Source organism: Ambystoma mexicanum, chromosome 2p (assembly GCF_040938575.1).
Source record: "Ambystoma mexicanum isolate Mex_15411 chromosome 2p, UKY_AmexF1_1, whole genome shotgun sequence".
In the NCBI taxonomy this organism is placed as follows: Eukaryota; Metazoa; Chordata; class Amphibia; order Caudata; family Ambystomatidae; genus Ambystoma; species Ambystoma mexicanum.
The window spans coordinates 1,451,844,458-1,451,863,539 of record NC_090923.1 but is presented as its reverse complement, the minus strand read 5'-3'; the positions used below and the strand labels follow the sequence as shown (position 1 = coordinate 1,451,863,539).

At 47.7% G+C, this 19,082-nt stretch overlaps 1 protein-coding gene across 1 annotated transcript in view; it reads right to left on the bottom strand.

The window, feature by feature from the left end:
* Positions 1-602: 602 nt before the first annotated feature.
* The window catches only part of CHPF2 (chondroitin polymerizing factor 2), a 286,723-nt gene continuing 268,243 nt past the window's right edge, over positions 603-19,082 (bottom strand). Inside the window, exon 4 of the mRNA XM_069646018.1 lies at positions 603-2,014. Coding sequence (XP_069502119.1) covers positions 746-2,014 — 1,269 coding nt within the window. The 3' untranslated portion in view covers positions 603-745. The remainder of the gene's footprint in view (positions 2,015-19,082) is intronic.

Here is a 19,082-nt window from a genome sequence, read left to right as displayed (position 1 = left end):
CATAGAGATCATTTATTCTTGAGTACAGAGCGGAGGAAAGATGTCCTTTACAATGGGATGAAAGGGTGTCAATAGAACACCAGGTGATGCAGGGAGAGTTGGAACCAACCAGTGACAAAGACACATCCAGGACAAAATCTATATACATGGGTAGGGAAATGTGGGTGAAGTGCAATTTTCAGGATGAAGGGGACAGGGGGAAAGTGCAGTGGGAATGGCATAGTTTAGTCAGGAGAGAGGCAGGACATGTGAAATAGTATTAAGACAGTGTTTCATCCAGTAGGAGTGCTTTGAGGTTAGATTTAAATAGTTATCAAGAAGGGGTTGGGCAGAGAGTGAGGGGAACACCATTCCAGAGTAGGGGAGCAAGAAGAGGGAGAGCGCAGAAATGAGAGGGAGCGCATGGGGCTCAAGTGGTGGCAAGGAGATGGACCGAGGACGATCTTAAAGGGCAAGGGGGAGTCTAGGGGTGAGGGAAATAAGATAGGTAGGAAGCGGCAAGGCTTGTTGATGCAAAACTCCACAAGGTCTTATGGTTCATGCTGCATTGTTTGAACTTTAAATGTCAATTATACCTAAATGTAGGCATTAAACAGTACAAATTATAATTTACAGAGAAGAAACTTTAATAACATTTATAATTATTGATATATTCGCATTGGAATGCCATTTGGTCCATCAAAGTCACAAATTATTCCCAGTACTGGGCACAGAGTCAGCACTGTGATACCATGTGCCGGCTATGCTAGGTGCTGTTGGCCTGCTCCTGTTCAAAGAGTGCCATGGCCAAGTGAGAACGTGAAGCCAGACCTTCCAGGTTACTGAGGACACAACGGTGGTACACCTCCTCACTCAAACGTGGATTGCAACCACGCAAACCATATTTCTGTACAAGACCCGGTTCCACCGCTCGAAACACGTGAAGCCCAGAGTACCTTAAGAAAACATCATAAACTTCAAGGTTCTCAAGCATTTCATCGTGGTCTAGAATGTCAGCTGCCATTTTGGTGCGGGCAGTCATGTAGTCAGAGTTATAGAAGCATGCCTCCACTGATACATGGCGGTCAAAGTGCCCATCACGTAGGAAGTCTGTGCTGGAGGAAGAGGATGTGGCTTGCTCATTATGGTACACTAACACAGGGTTGAATTCCTGAAAGTGCACTGGGAAGAATACCTGCCAATTGCTGATAGCATTCATTCGGCATCGGTTTAAGAACTCAGTGTTGACTTCTGTCCAGACACTGGTGAAAAAGAAAAGGGTATCCACTGGGTGCTTCTTTGAGACAATATCCATCAGTTTGACTTGCGCAGGAACCTCGGTTTTGACACTGATCCAGGGAATCTTCACATCAGCATAACGTTTCTCCAACTCTTCCACCATGGATTTCACTCCAGCAAAGACATCCACCTGGTTAACCCGCTGAGCATCATATGGATCATAGATGAAGAGGAGCGTTAACAGTGCATTGTCACGGGTGTCCAATGCATTCATTGCAAACACATCTAAGAAGTTTCCCACATAGTCCAAATCATTTACATTGAGTGGCAAGATCACTTGGACACGAGTGGCTTCCGTGACATAAGGCATGGGTATGATCTCCATCTTACTTAAGGGTCGCAGCAAGCTTACACGCTTTGTCATGATCTGCCGATGTCCCTTCTGAGTCACTGCATCCAGGAGTAGGTCCAAAGTATACTCCATTCCCCGAGTTGGGTCGAAACGGCGATAGCCATTCAGCAACTGTTTCTTATAGAAACGAAGGAGTGGTTGGTAGCGGCGGTTCAGGCACTCTAGTGCTGTTTCCAGAGCATCACTCACATCTGCCTTGTTGACGCCGGAGAGCTCACACTTAGGTGATCCATCAATACACGAGTAGAGGTGCTCCTCTGTGAAATACTCCCAGTTGATCACCTCAAACCGTGATTTTGGGGTAAAAGGTGGATTTATACCAATGGGCCAAGGCACTCCAGCATCACCTTCAGGTGTCAAAGAAGACAAGTTTCGGATTTGTCCCTAGAAAAGAAGAAGAGCAGGAGAGCAATCAATGAAATGCCACTGTGATTAATAGAGAAGTTACATATTCATATTCAGCTCAGATCACAATACAAGAAACCAGCACAAGTGGGCAGGGTACTGAGCTGGTAGGATGCAACGTACCTCTGCTAAACAAATCTTCAACTTAGAGCACCTTAGATCTGAAATCTTAAAGGTGAACAAATGTAGAGAAGTGCTAGTTAAGCAAATCCTTGTGGATAAAGCTCAGAAAATAGTATCCTGCCAGTATTCTACCAGATATGCTTTACTAAATGTAGCAGCATTTACATACATAAGTGAACATGTATAAAAAGGCATAAACCTTCAGATCTAAAAGTGAAACCATCAATTAACACAGGGAAGTAACTGAAATAGCGTATGTCTTGGTGTAGAACACACAGTTTTAACCATGTTACTATAGCCCTCATCATATTTTTAGATCTAAGAATCACAGTCCAAACTAATTAACCAAAGCTGATAATTGGTGTCCCATCCCATGTCTCCAGAGATCATTGCGTTTGCTCCAACTATTTATGTAGACTGAACGATCCAAGTACCACATAAATCAGATGATATCACTCTGAGACACTTGTTTAGTAGTGGGCATGGTCCAAACTCATAAGGCAGGACAGACAGCCAAGGCCATGCCTATATCCACAGAATGCACTAATTTGATGGAATTTGAAGACCCAGAGTTGATGGGCATAGCCCAATCTCAAGAGCAAGCACTGTTGGTCATTGTCCCATCTCATAAGGCAGAGCTTGTTTTGGTCCTAGTTCATCACCCAAAGCAAAATCTTTTGCTTCCAACTAATGAGATCGAACCAAGGAAATCAGCTCTAGGTTTGTATTTATTGAGACATGGGGCCAGACGAAAACATTATACATAACTTGTTAAAGACAGGTTAAAATGTACAAAAGAGTAGAATGATTCATGAGGAGTAATGTGAGAGTAGGTAGAGGGGACTCCATCCTGGTTAAGGAGGTGGGTTTTTTCTGAGGACATAAAAGAGTGGCTAGTAGTAAAGACTCTAAGATGAATGGGAAGGAAGTAGAAAGGAGCCCAAAGAGGAAGGACAGCGGGTAGAGATTAGAGAGCAAAAAAGAATAGAGGGTATCTGGAGAGTATGCATAAAGAGGTCTGGGAAACCCTCTACCGTTACGAACACGGCCCACGAACTATGCTTTCCACAGGAGAGAAATGTCCATACACATCAGTCTTTGTCCCACCCATAGGTGGAGCTGTACCTCTAAGCACAAATGTACAAAGACTGATGTGTATGGAAATTTCTCCTCTGTGAAATACATGGTGAGCTAAAGCGTGGTTGAGAGCCTCCCGGGGGCCATCCACCTAAGAACAGGTCAATGGGCTGTGTTCGTACCGGTAGAGGGTTTCCCAGACCTCTTTATGCACATTTTGGGTACTTTGGGTTCTCACCCCAAGTTACTTGGGGAACCCAGACGTGGACCCCTTGCTCACTGTGCTTAGAGAGGCACTGCTCCACCTCACTGACGAGGCCAGACTAGGCCGAAACACGTGTCTGGGGTTGCTGTTGCCTACCATTTCGGTGCTGGACTACCTATGGGTGGTACAAAGACTGATGTGTATGGAAATTTCTCCTCTGTGAAAAACAGTGAGCTAAAGCGTGGTTGAGACACTCCCGGTGGACATCCACCCAAGAACAGGTCAATGGGCTGTGTTCGTAAGTGTCCAGTCAAAGGATTGAAAACAAAGGATCGAAAGCCCTTTTTTTCGAAACCAAAAGGACTGGAAAAAAAATTCGAATGTTTTTATATTTATTTATATATTTTTTATTTTTTGTATGCATACAAAAGTTTTTTTAAAAAGGAAAACAGGGTTCAGGGGGAAACCCCCCATTAAAAAAAACATTTTAAAAAGCATTCAAAACTTTTTTTTCCGGCACTTTTGGTGTCGAAAAAAAGGCATTTGATCCTTGTGTTTTAGATCCTTTCGCCTACAACCCAGTAGAGGGTTTCCCATACCTCTTTATGCAGTATCTGGAGAGTATGGCCTCATAAGAGGGAGCAAACCTGTTCAGGGATATAAAGAAAAATTAAAGAAATGTAAGAATGGATTGGTTGTAGAGTGTACAGGTGGCGAGGCCGAGTACAGGCAGAGAAAAAGAGTAGACGGGGAGACCAGGAAGGAGGCTTTTGGAGTAGTCAAGGCAGCAGATCATATGAGTCAGAATAAGGGTTTTCGTGGAATTATAATTAAAAAGGGTGCAGATTATCCCGACATTAAATAGATAAACATGGCAGCAGCCACAGTAGAGATAATAAAGTGGTGATGGGTATAGGTCGCTGTTGAAAAGGACACCAGGGATGAGAGCTTTGGGGCAGAGGAAGAATGAATCCAGCAGAAATTAAAAGGGAGAAGTGGGGGTTGTTAGGAGCAGGCAGGCAGATTACAGAGTCTTCAAAGAGTTCAGCGTTAGACATCAAAGTGCAATTCAGTGGACGACAGATATGCAGATATATGGACAGCGCATTTGGAAGCCAAAGCAGAGAAGGAAATATGTGCATTGTCCGCAAAGAGGTGGAAGGAGAACCCCTAAGAGGTGGCAGAGAGGAGGTAAAAAGGTGAAATAGTAGGGGGCGAAGGACAGACCCTTTAGGGACACCATAGGGGAGAGGGGCTGGATCAGAGATATCAGAGTTCCAAGACAGAAAGACCAATAGGAGAGGGACGAGGCACTCCATTCAATTACAGTTCCCTGGATACCAAGGTCAGTGTGAGAAACGTAGAGGTATTCTCTCATTTGGACCCAGAGAAGCCTCTATTCAGGTGGCCTGGAGAGGGTTGTTACTTTCCGATCCCACCCTTGGGGTGGACGAGCACAGGAGGATCACCTAGGTAGGGGAGTTTGGGGTCATTCTCATGGGAATACCCTAGGTGAGACACAGTATCTCTCCTTTTCCAGTTATCCACAATCGCACAACCTCTCTGTCTTTTGGGGGTATTTGAATCGTGCCAAGTGGTTTGAAGTGGGCGAATCCTGTGAACTATACACGCCAGCCACCCGGCAAAAGAACTCTTTAAAATCCCCTGTCATGTGAAGGTGGGGAAGGGAGTTACCCTTGGCTAACCAAGACATCCTGACATTTCTTTTGAACAGTGATTTTCCTTTTTGAACTATACATCACCTTTTCACATTTTCTGTATTAGAGTAAGGGCAGACATTAGGTTCGTTTTAGTATAGGCCATTTCTATTTGACTAGGACTGTTTTCTTTTATGTTGATGGTTGAGATCACTCCCACCTTAGTTATAGGGCTAGATAGTTCTCCCAGCCATCAGAACATTTAATAATAAAGGTTTTGAAACTTTTTTTCCTGTGTCCGTGTCATACTTGTGATACCATGCCTACCTTACATGGAGACATATGGGGTCAGGTGTAGGCTGCAACACAACTGAAACAAGTTGGCGACCCCCACCGGACAAGACAACCTTTAAATTCCAATGCCCTGCTAGGATCCTCAGAGAGAGAACTAATGACGATCGGTTTCCTCAAAAACGTCTCAAACACCAATGGATATGAAAGACAATATAACCACATCCAGTTTGCCATCAATGGGATAAAGTCTATGGACACATAGGTCAAATAATGGGAATCCAATATTTTCCTTTCACTAAACAGGCCATCCTTCCCAAAAATGTGGAAAGCAATACCTACCAGTTTTTCTTCCCTCATATTTTTCAAATCCAGCCCACTTTATCATTCTCCCATTTGGACCCTGAGAATCCTCTATTCGTGTGACCAGGGGAGGGCCATCACTTTCAGATCCCAACCCTGGGGGTGGATGAGCGCGGTAGGATCACCTGGGTAGGGGAGTCTGGGGTAATTCTCATGGGAATACCCTAGGCAAGACACAGTATACCCCCTTTTCCATTTATCCACAATCGCACATACCCCTGACTTTTGGGGGTATTTTTAAACACACATCTCCCCCCAACCCCCTCCCATTTTTGCAGAATGCTAAGAGGCACCCTGGAGGGGTGAAGTTTACCAGTGAAAAACCCACTAAGACACAGAGGACAGACTACAACACTGACAGCAGGCTGTCCCCTTAACGACGACAGGCAAGGTCAGGCAGACCCAACCTTGACCAAACATCTGCAGACAATCAACATCACACAGGTGAAGAAAGGGAGGATGCTGAGGGAGAGAAGATGCAGTTGGGAAAGCAAGAGTGAGGTTGCACGGCTGAGACCGGCAGAGGATCCCTCTTCAAATCGCAAACACCAGAAGCGAGCTGGGATGGTTGTCTGGAGAGGAGAAGCCAAAAGGCTGGGGGCTGCTAAGGAGATCCAAAGAAGGACGGTGTGCTACGATGCTGGCCAGGTGACAAGAAAGGGATGCAGCATGTCACAGCAGCCGTGCTTCTTATGTATAGGACTCAGGCAGATAGGACACTGCTGGCAAGGCCCAGACAACTGCTCATTCCCTTGGGGCCAGGGCCGACCCCAAGGGTGTCTGAGGGGCAGGCTGTGGGACCCTGACTTCAGCCCACAGATCCAGAGGAGCTACCTGCAGGGGCTGTGCTACCTGGGTGGGTCATAGAGAGAGCAACCCAGTGGTATGCGTGTGACTGAAGAGGGGCAGAGATTTGGAAGTGGACATTCTAGGTTTGAAGTTAAAAGGCAAAGGAAGAAGTGCATTCCGATAGTTGTAATGAACAGAGCAAACATTCTTTTAAAATGCACAAAAGTTACCTGTAGTCAAAGAAGGTTTGAGCCAGACAGAGGGAAACCCAATTGAGAAAGACAGGTTCAAGCCCGACAAACGGAAGTGTGAGAAACCTAAAGATGTTTCACCCGCTGGTCCCCATAGATCTGTCATGCAGGTGGCTAGGACACGGCCATCGATATTGGAGCAGAAGTGGGACATAGAGGGTTGAGAGTCGGCATCCCCTTTTTTGTAACAATTCCCCATCCCCACCCTGTAGGAAATTTAGGAGCTCTAGACCCCCTACCTCCCCACCCTCTGTTCCCTCACGAACACTTGCTTACAAGGTAACAGACAACGGATTAACACCAGAGCTGTTTACCAGACATCTCCCAACACTCGGGTAAGGCAGAGTCAGGCAACTGACAATAACCAAGCACACCGGACAGCCCTTTACCACAGGGATAAAAGGCACAGCCCGAAAGCACATTTCGAGCAAGGCTGAACGCATAAGGAGACAGCTACACCAGATTGGCAGTACGAAGGGAGAAGAAAAGCAGTGAGACCTGGAAGTACGACGAAGGGGGAATTGCCCTTGTCCTTTTCAACTCTGACCCGCAAAGCCTCCAGAAGGGAAATCTTAAGACCGAGAGTTACAGCTGGCATGCGGAGCAACATAGGTAAATGGTACACGGGGGCCTCCCGCATTGATAACGCAGGCGGAGAGGTAAGCTGGGTACCGTGGTAATATCCTTGGCCCCAGAGAACAAAGAAGCCAACGGGTTCAGCACAGCCGGTGAGTCGGAGAAAGCGGATATGAAACCAAACTGTGTTAAGCACAAGGTTGCAAGTAGCAACATTTTTAATGCAAGAAGAAAGGACTTGTGTGTATGTTTGAACTTTAAAGAAAGCCGAGTTGAGGTCCAGGTGCAGAGGGGTCCGGCGCCACATGGACGCACATTCGAAAGGCTCTAACCGGGACCTCTTTGAAACTACAACAACCAGAAGGCACTAGGAAAAGGTAGGGTGAGGCATCTGAATGGTCCTACAAGGGTCACATCAAATCCCTTGTACAATCGAAAGTCTCTGACCCGTTGCAAGAGGAAAGCTAGGGGAAAGGAACCATGCTTTCTACAACGATTGTTAACTGAGATAATTGGCAAATGTGAACCCGACAGAGGGATGCCGAAAGAAAGCTAAAGAGAAAGAAACCACGCTTTCTGACAAAGCTGAGCAATACATGAATGGTATTAGGAATACATGAACTGTGTTGAAGAAAGGCTATAATATACCCGACGAAGGGAGGCCCGTTTATATAAGGAGGATCCGAGCCCGGCAAAGGGAGATCCAAGGGGGAGAGCAATCAGGAAAAAAAAAAAAGAAATAAATAAAAAACTATTCGCCCAAGGTGCAAGAACACAGAACTTTTGTTTGTTAATTCTAATCAGCAAACCTTCTAAGGCAAGAGACTTTTGTAGGAAAGAGACTTCGCCTATGAAGGGGTTTTGATATCGTTGAACTGGACTGCACTGTGAATCTCGTGCTGTCGAGGCCTGGGAGTGTGCTGTACCCGAGAGTCCCGCCTTGTCCCGTGCTTCTGACATGGGGAAGGGAGACCCAGCCATACCATCCTGACTTATAATTTTTTGAACACTTTTTTCTTTTCTGGTGAACATTATCCCACACGCTGTTCTTGTAACTAGTAGTAAGGATTGGCAATAGGTGTTTCAGTATAGGCCCTTTTTATTTGACAAGACTTCACTAGGACTGCCTTATTATTATTTGAGGGTTGTAGCTTGCTCTCATATAGATTTAGGTTTAGATTAGGCGTTTACCTCACCGATTATAAAGTTCAATAAACATCCTTTAACTGTGTTCACTTGTGTCTGTCTTTACTGTTGCAACCATGAGTTACTTAAAGAAGCCTGTGTTGAACTGGGCATTTCTCAGAAAGAGGATATTGTGTTATCAAAGTGCCAAAAGACACCAGGTGAACCTAGAGTGCAAGGGAGCATGTACAGGAGATAACTACATTTACAAGAAAGCACTGGTGCCAGGAGAGCACGTATAAACTGTTGAGTGTGAGAGTTGAAGTGGTCATGCTGAGGTACATGTTAAAGCCTCTCACACTCGAAAGTCTTCGACGGGAAATTGAAACAATCAGGAAGTGAAATTTAGAACATTACAGTAAAGAGGGGTCCAGACTCAGATGAGAGAAACCTGAGGGACCTGTTAGGAAATTGTGTTGAAACGAACTTGAAAGACCAGAGAGAGAAACTCAGACCTACATCACGAGTAGCCCGAGAAGTCTGGTTTGAAATATTGATGTGCAAGAATTATGACAAGTCTTTTTTGTTCGAACTAAGACAAAGAAAGCCTACAAAGAAACTGTCTTTGATATAAAGGCAAGGAAAGCCTGACAAGATACTGTTGTGGAAATATTTGTCAAGGAAAAACTATCATTGTGAATCGTGCCAAGTAGTTTGAAGTGGGAGAATCCTGTGAACTATATACGCCAGCCACCTGGCAAAAACTCTTTAAAACCCCCTGTGATGTGGGCGTGGGGAAGGGACTTACCATCACTAACAGACATCCTGACATTTCTTTTGAGCAATGATTTTCCTTTTTTGAACTACAAATCCCCTTTTCACATTTTTTGTATTAGAGTAAGGTCAGGCATTCTTTTTTTACTATAGGCCATTTTTATTTGACGGGGACTGACTAGGACGGTTTTCTTTTATGTTGATGGTTGAGATCACTCCCATCTTAGTTATAGGGCTAGATAGGAGTTCACCCACCCATCCGAACATTTAGTTAAAGGTTTTGAAACTGTTCTCTAGTGTCCATGTCATACTTGTGATACCATGCCTACCTTACAGTCAGCAAGGGCGAGAAGAAGAGGAATGATTTCCATTTATGGGTAATTTTCCCTCCAGTTGTGAATTCCCTCCCCCACCCCACAACGATTTTCTGTTGTCTGAGCATCCTAGCCTGACTTTTACCAGTGGAGTCCAGTCTGCTGTCTCCACTGGGCTTTTGCTCATTTTGTTATGGGGAAACTGACATACCCTTAAAGACAGCCAGTACTGGGAGACTTTGTTTCCATTAGTCTTTCACTATTACTGTTACTATTTCTTAGCAAAATTTTATCAGTGCACAATGTACCTTCCAGTACAGTACGCTGGGGTCCCTATTTCATTTGGAAGGCCCTAGACACCAGTTACTTCTAAAGCATTTTTGACACTTTTCAATGGTCCAAACCGCGGATGTCCCAGGACAGTGGCCTGTGCCTAAAATGGCCTTGCCACGAGTGCCTTTGTTCTGTCCTTGGCCATTTTATCCCTTTGCCTTCCCCAAGTCAAGTACACCCGGGAAATATCTTATTTGGTCATGCAGACCCCCGCGCAAACTGAAGCTTTCATGGGCTTCTGCATGCCGTGTGTATGTGCGCCTAGGATGTGGGCTGGAGCTGTCTAGTTCCAATACACATCTGGGGTGCCATAATGTCTGGTGTGCTGGGAAGGACTGGGACCAGCGTGGTCCATGTTTGGTCCACGTCTGGGATGGTTGAATGTGAGCAGATCTCCTATTGGTTTCTCTTCGTTTTGGCACGAAGGAGATTCTGGATCAGAGAAGGCACTCTGAACCTATTCCAGGTCGATCTTCTGAGTTCACAATAAACTTAGTAAAGGAGCCAAGTATCCTGAACCGAAGAAGCATATCTGTGGAAACGTTGGTGACCCGATGGAAGGTTTGGCACCCTGACCCAGCTGTTGTCCCCGTCGGAGCCCCTCTTTCTCATCAATCACAGAAGGCCTACATGGGCGCTTTGACCCATTGGAGTAGTGGGACTAACTACTCTCGGCACCTTCTGCTTGAACTGCAAACAAGACTAATCGGAAGTGTTCCTGGACTGCCCAGTGCACTGACCAGCTTGTACGGGACCTCTGCCCCCAGAACTGCCGCTGTCTCGAGTTTCGACTTGGGCCTTTGAGAACCGTAAAATCTTGGTAGAAGGCCCTCTCCCGCCGAGTTTCTTACATCTAGCCTTCCTAGGTCTTGAATTAAAAGAGTCTGCCTGAACCAGAGCATACGCGGTTCTCGTGTCGCCCCGCTGTGGTGACGATCTTCGTGGGTGCCTTGCTGCTGTGCCCTAAAACGAGCTGCAGTGGAACTGGCCTGATCCCTTCACCAGAAGTGGAGAAATCGCCACTGTCCCGCTACAGACTGAGGTCCCGGTACGCAGCCCCTGAAAGCTAGAGAGACGCGCAACTGCAGGGTTTGAACCGGCAAACAAACTGGAGTCGATTGGTGAAGTTTGGTGCGCAGTGCACCGGGGGTTGGTAAGTACTTGCAACTCTTATCGGTGGCCCCCTGGCACATCCATAGACTTTTACGCACGAGTGTCCCCCTCTACCAAGCTATTCCCGATTCTTAGAAATCACTCTGCCCTCTTGTGGAGACCCTCCTTGGATAGTGGGACCATATTCTTCATCACCTCACCCATCTTCCTGAGCCACTACAGCCCTGCGAAGAAGACTTGTTTTGAACTTAACCGCACAATCGAGTGCTGCGGCACTGAATGTACTTTGGAGCACAAGGATCCACACTTCCTAGGGACTGGACTGCCGATTAGTTAGGGTTTGAGTTGTTGAAGGACTGCCTAAAGTATATTTGCTCTGTATGACTCCTTTCTGTTTCAGGTTGTAGATCTACACTTGTCGAATGTTACTTTAGGCCAATAGTTACTGTATATATGTTTCATATTTAGTGTTGTGTTCGTGTTAATACTGCTGTGGTTTCACTTTGTGTTTGACTTGAAAGGCCTTTATATCAAAAATACATATACATTTATTATACACCTGACAGAGTAATTTGTGGTTTAATTTACTGTGTGTGCTCATTGTGGGGATTCGATAACCCTCACCCCCCTCCTGAGACCTAGTCTTGACCGCCGCCAATGGTACCCTGATTGGTCTGGCTTGTCCAGAAGGTTACCCTGTTCCAAGAAACTAGGCTGGCTTTCTGAACTTCTGCCCACCAGGTCAGAGTTCAGAAATCCATCTTAACCATTTGCCATATCAAAGGCAGCTTAGAGGTTGTGCAGGATGAAGTCTGGCGTTGTGTGCAGAAGGTAGGAAGTTGGAGACGTAGGTGAAGATCAATTTGGTGGAATGATGGCTACAAAAGCCAGATTGGAAAGGGCCATTGAGAATGTTAGAGTCCAAGCAGGTGAAGAGTCTGTTAAAAACAAGTCATTCAAGGATTTTAGAGTAGTGTGGGAGGAGAGATACAGGGTAACAGTCGGCAGGATTGGGGTCAGCAGAGGGTTTCTTTAGAGTAAGTAGGACAGTTGCCACCTTGCAGCAGGCTGAAAATACTCCAAGGGAAAGAGCGAGAGGTGAAAAGGGAGAGGATATAGGAGCATTTGAGAGGTGCAAGCCATTGACTGGGGCAAATATGTCAACAGGAGAGGTTGGCAGTCCTAAAAATAGGAGCCAATTAAAAGTATGAGGACAAGGTGTAGATGGCAGGGATAGGCAGGAGGCAGAAGAAAAAGAGTGGTGAGGGTATATCACATTTTATAACAGAATTAGTGTGCATAATTATTAGGAGATGGAAGGAGACTGCCCTACGTTGAGGTGTCACCCGCATGATTTGCAGTGTGGAGGATAGTTTGCATGAATGAGAGCATAAAGTGGCGATTAGATTGGTGAATTAGGATGCTTTAGCAGAGTAGAGGTGATGTAGGAGAAAATAGCATACTTGCAGACGAGAATAGCAAGGTGTTCAGTCATTATACCAGTTCTGGAGGCGATGTTGCATTTTGTTTTGAGGAAGTGAATCTGAGGGGTAACCGGGTACTGGGGCCGAGGGTTAGGAGTGATGTTACGAGCAGTGTAGTGGAGGTCAAATGGCTGGTGGAAAGCCATATAAAAGTTAGAGAAGATCTGTTCAATGCTAGAGGCCTGGTGAACAGTGCGTTTGAAGGGGAAAATCTGACTTGGGCTAGGAAACAAGCAAGGGAGTCCGTTTTGAATTTGAGTTGGGAGATGGGAGGAATGAGAGAGGGAGCAAGTGAGAAGCGACAGAAATAGTAGTGAAGTGGTTGATAGTGAGGAATGAGAAGAACAAGTTACTTACCAACTGGTAACGTTCTTTCGACTGGATGTTCCTCCAACGTATTCCACATCTTTGACATGTAATGTCCACAGCTGTGTACTTCTGAAACTTTTTCGGCAGAGGGCGTCCTGCGTCGATGTCCCTCGAAGTCCTCCGTTGAATGCGACGTCACCGGATGTTATAAATAGGATGCACGGCGCCCGTAGCCCCAGTTTATGTTTCTTCCTCCATAACGTGTGACATACACATATCCAATGCCTGCTTGACTGCACATAGCCTTGAGGGAACGTAAGCTGCAATAGCATAGGAAATTCTCCATAGGAGCAGGCTGGGAGGGCGACGTGGAATACGTTGGAGCAACATCCAGTCGAAAGAACGTTACCAGTTGGTAAGTAACTTGTTCTTCGAATGGATTGTGTCCTCCAACATATTCCACATCTTTGGCAGACTCCCAAAGCAGTACCAGAAAATGGAGGAGGGAAAAGAATTTAGCATACCCAATCAGATGGTAGAATAAAGAACCGCCTTACCAAAGGCCATATCTTGACCATGGAGCATATCCAGGGAGTAATGTTTGACAAAGGTGTGGACAGAAGCCCATGTGGCTGTGTCACAAATATTCCCAATAGGAACTCCCCCCTGCAGGGCTGTGGAAGTAGCCACGCCCCTAGTGGAATGAGCATGCAACCCTTCAGGAGGGTCCTTGCCCGGCAATCAGTAACATTCCGTAATGGTGAGGATAATCCACCCGGACAAGGTCCGTTTGGTAACAGCCTGGCCGAATCAGTGTCCAGCATACCCCACAAAGAGTTGATCGTCCACTCTGACCCTGGACATCCTAGAAAAATAAAAGCTCAGAGCTCTCCTAGGGTCCAACCTATGGAGTGGCTCCTCTTCCTTACCAGGATGAGGAGGAGGATAGAAAGACGGAAGAACCACTTTCTGGCTTAAATGAAATTCAGATACTACCTTAGGTAGAAAGGAAGGACATACGCTCAGTACAACCCTATCCTTGTGGAACACAGTAAAGGGTGGCTTAGATAAAAGTGCCTGCAATTCACTCACTCTGTGAGCGGAAGTAACCGCAACCAAGAACACCGTCTTGAAAGACGGTCTCAAAGGACAAGAGTGCAAAGGTTCAAATGGAGCACCCATCAGGAATTTCAAGACCAAATTCAAATGCCAAACCGGTACCTGGAACAGGGACGGTAGGAACACATCAGTGAGTCCTTTAAGAAATTGGGAAATCAAAAGGAATCTTAAAATAAGAACATTCTTCAGACGAGCGCTTGAAGATAGACAGCGCCGCCAGGTAACCCTTAATGGTACCTACTTGAAGGCCCCTGTGGGCCAAAGAAAGCAAGACAGAACGAACCATGGGAATGGAGCAATGAAAAGGATCAACATTTTGTCCTCTGCACAAGTCGCAAAACTTACGCCAACGATACAGGATTTTGTTGCTGGCCGCCTGGCTGAAAGCAACACCTCCATCACGTCATCCGGGTGGTCCCAAGGGAAGATGGACATTTCTAGAAGGTCCGGGTACCACGCTCTCCTAGCCCAATCCGGAGCAATGAGGATCATGTGGGATCCGAAGCTCCGCAACCTCCTTAACACTTAAGGAATGACACGGACCGGCAGAAACGCTTACAGAAGTGGGAATGACCAATCCACGACAAAGGCGCCTCCTAAGGCTCCTCTCGGAGGAAATTCCCTTGAGCAGAATCTCTTGCACTTCCAGTTGTCACTGGTCACGAAGAGATTCATTTGTGGGGTTCCCCAAAGGGCGAAGATTTCCAAAAGGACTTCTTGAGCCAACTCCTACTCCTGAGAGACAGTGCTCTGCCTGCTCAGAGCATCCGCCGCTGCATTCTCCTCTCCGACCAGATGAACTGCCGAGAGCGATATTCCCTGCTGGATTTCCCAGAACCAGAGCTGCATCGCCTCTCTGCACAACGGGAGTGACCCTACCCCCCTCTTTTTTTGTTGAGGTAATGCATGGTCACTGTATTGTCCGTCATGATCAGGACACACTTCCCCCGCACAGACGACAGAAAAGCCTTCAGGGCCAGCCTGGTGGCCCTTAGCTCTATCAGGTTGATGTGGAATTTGGAATCTGACGGAGACCAACTACCGCTGGCGGTCAAATCTTCGGCATGAGCTCCCCATCCTGTGAAGGAAGCATCCGTTACAACTGTCACCTCCGGCCACGGTTGCCAAAACGGCTCCCCCCTCATCAGGTTCCCCTCATCGGCCCACCACAGCAGATCCTGTCAGACCGAGAGTGGAATCTGAACGGGATCAGACACCTTGCCCGATGATTGTGACCACTGCATCTTGAGCACCCATTGCAGGGATCTCCTCCTCAGTCTGGGCTCTGGCACCAGCAAAATGCAGGATGCCATGAGGCCGAGCAAACTTAAGAATTCGAAAGCCGGGAGACTCTGGGCATGTTGAAACTTGTCCACCATTTGCACAATGTGATGAGCCCTCACCTTGGGAGGCGAGCACTTCCCCAAGGGCGTGTCCAACACAGCCCCAATGTACTGGAGCTGTTGTGAAGGCGTCAGATGAGACTTCTTGAAATTGAGGGAGATGCCCAGCTTGTGGAGGGAGCGGCAGGTGAGACCGAGTTGATCCATTGCTTGCTCAGGAGAACGTGCACGGATCGGCCAGTCGTCCAGGTAGGGGTAGGCGTGAATCCCCCCCCTCGCCTGAGATACGCTGCCACCACCACCATTAGCTTGGTGAAGACCCTTGGGCGGAGGTCAATCCGAATGGCAGGACCCGAAACTGAATGTGCGAATCGCCAGTCGCAAATCTCAGGTACTTTCTGTGCTTTGGATGAATCGGCACATGAAAGTAAGCATCCTGTAGGTCCAGAGACACCAACTGATCCTGAAGTTGAAGGGCCTGGAGGACCGGAGAAAGAGTGACCATCTTGAACTTGTCCTTCCTGAAAAGTTTGTTCAACCAATGCAAGTCCAAGATGGGTCTCAATCCCCAGTATTTCTTTGGAATAAAAAAAATATGGGGAATTCCATCCTTTGTTCCTCTCAGCTACAGGCACCAGTTCTATAGCACCTTTCTCCAGTAGGGTCAAGATTTCCTGCACAAGGAGCAGATCTGGAAGCTTCAAAGAGATTCCCAGGTGGATTGTCATGAGGCCACTTTAGGAAGCGAAGGCAGTAGCTGTGGGCTATTGTATCCAGAACCCACGCATCCGAAGTAATAGCTCACCATTCTTCGAGATGCTGAGACAGTCTGCCCCCAACCGGCGAACAATGGGACATGGCTTCATGCTTGTTTTGGAGTGGCTGCTGAAGGCAAAGAGGCAGCTGCCTGAGCGGCTTTGGCACCCCCATTTCCCTGACCACCACGGGTACTTTTACGCGGACCCTTTGATTGGCGGCTCCTCTTGTTCTACCAAAGGAGGAGTAGTAACGAAAAGAACCTCCCCTCCACTGCTGTCTCCTAGGATGAAAAGGCAGAGGTTGATGCACAGCTGCGCTCAAATATTTTGCCACAGCTTTTGAGGTCTCCAACCTCTCAAGGCCCTCGTCAGCCTTGCTGCCAAACAAATGCGCACCATCAAAGGGCATGTTCAAAAGACGGGCTTGCACATACGGAGCAAAACCAGACTTCTGCAACCACGCAAATCTGCGTATAACGGTGCTCGCAGCCATGGACCGGCTGACACTGTCGGCAGTGTCCAGACCCGACTGAAGGGATTCACACATGGCATCCTTGCCATCCTGCATGAGAGCAAGAAACCCATCCCTTTCTTCCCCTTCGGGAATATGCTCAGCCGCTAGAGAAACAATTCCACAGAGTGTGCGAAAACCTTGCCAAGCACAAATGGAGTTGGTTGACTTCAATGCCATACTACCCGCAGAAAACACCTTGCGTGCCCAAACGTCAAAGCTTTTGTCGTCCGTATCAGGAGGGATGGTAGGGTACGCCGCCTGCCTCGAGGTGGCTGTAGCCGCCTGAACCACCAAACTCTCGGGGGTGGGGTGAGATGAAAGGTAGCTGGGGTCGCTACCGGAAGGAAGTTTTTTTTTAGTTAACGATTTGTTAACTGCCGGAAGAGATTCCGGTGTCTGCCAAGCAGCCGCCACCCTTTTCTGCAACGTCAAATGAAAAGGTAACACCGGGTCAAAGGTTGGACCTTGATCCAAAATATCTGTTAAGTCATCCTGAACAAAAGCCACAGGAGGACTGGACCAGCCAAGACACTCTGTGACCCTAGCCATCAGTCTCCTGTAGGACAACTCGGCATGAGCCCCAGGCTCAGGCCTGCCAAATTCCACCTCAGGAGAAGTGTCCAAGCCACTGGCATCATGAAGAGATTGCCTCAACTCTTCCAATTGACTGTCTCCAGAAAGACAGGAGCCACATCAGGCTCAACAGGGTCAAAATCGAAGTCCTCCTCCTCCTCCTCGAGGTCATCAAGAGGGAGGTAAAAGTCCTGCCTCGGGACAGAAGAGGGTCTGGAGTCCTTAACAGGCCTCACAGACTTGGAAGTAGCCTTCCTTGGAGGATCCATAGTAGCAGGGATCTCAATCGTAAATTCCGGATAAAAGGCCCCGAAGGCGTCGAGGGCGCCGAAGGCTTTGGCATCGAGAGCAATAACGGCGCTGAGGGCTGGTGCAGAGGCAAAGCTTCGACGTCTGTATCTGACGGACACGGCGTCGACCTCGAGCCCTTACCAGGTTTCTGCAGTCTCGCTGGGGATAAGGACAGAGACCTGGAAGCACGTCTCTTGCGACCATCCTGAGCCTTGTCTGAACGGGAACTCGAAGGGTCCCGATGAGTCGCGCCGAGGACCAGAGCACGAAAGCGTGCGAGCCACGGATCGAGAACATTCCTTGCCGGCTTCTTCCAAAGGCGCAGATGGAACTGTGCCCTGGGATTGGAACATCGCCAGCATCTGCTCCCTGAAGGCATCCCATTCCTCCGGAGTCGAGGACTTAGTCGGATATGCCACTTTCCTCGCGGCTCCATCCTCAGGCAACCGGTGACGGCGCTTGCTGGAATACCGAGACGAGGACGAATGGCAGGAACCACTCCGGGACCGAAATCCCCGGGACTCCTCCCCGAAGTGGAGAGTCGCCACTCGAATCGTCGGTGGACATCACCTTAGAAGTTTTACGGGACTTACTGGGTTTAGAACCCCTACCTACCTGAAGCTTCCCCTTACGCTCCCGCAAGGCCTTAGCAGTCAGCGACTGCATTTGGAACAGCCGTCAGTGTCATGACTCTCACCCAGGCTCCACAAACAAATGCGATGCGGGTCGGTAATCGACATCTTAGACTTGCAGTCCCGGACATTTGAGAGAGAGAGAGAGAGAGAGAGAGAGAGAGAGAGAGAGAGAGAGAGAGAGAGAGAGAGAGAGAGAGAGAGAGAGAGAGAGAGAGAGAGAGAGAGGAGAGAGAGAGAGAGAGAGAGAGAGAGAGAGAGAGAGAGAGAGAGAGAGAGAGAGAGAGAGAGAGAGAGAGAGAGAGAGAGAGAGAGAGAGAGAAGAGAGAGAGAGAGAGAGAGAGAGAGAGAGAGAGAGAGAGAGAGAGAGAGAGAGAGAGAGAGAGAGAGAGAGAGAGAGAGAGAGAGAGAGAGAGAGAGAGAGAGAGAGAGAGAGAGAGAGAGAGAGAGAGAGAGAGAGAGAGAGAGAGAGAGAGAGAGAGAGAGAGAGAGAGAGAGAGAGAGAGAGAGAGAGAGAGAGAGAGAGAGAGAGAGAGAGAGAGAGAGAGAGAGAGAGAGAGAGAGAGAGAGGAGAGAAGAGAGAGAGAGAGAGAGAGAGAGAGAGAGAGAGAGAGAGAGAGAGAGAGAGAGAGAGAGAGAGAGAGAGGAGAGAGAGAGAGAGAGAGAGAGAGAGAGAGAGAGAGAGAGAGAGAGAGAGAGAGAGAGAGAGAGAGAGAGAGAGAGAGAGAGAGAGAGAGAGAGAGAGAGAGAGAGAGAGAGAGAGAGAGAGAGAGAGAGAGAGAGAGAGAGAGAGAGAGAGAGAGAGAGAGAGAGACAGACAGACAGACAGACAGACAGACAGACAGACGACAGACAGACAGACAGACAGACAGACACACAGCCAAAGCAGCAGCTTTCCCAGGCAAGTGCATGACTTTACATGGGATTTTTCTGACCCTGGCAAGGCAGGAAGAAGGCCAAACTACAATATGATCAAAGAACAAGCGAAAAATCTTTTGTCACAGCCATTTTAGGGCACTATCCACGTTTAGA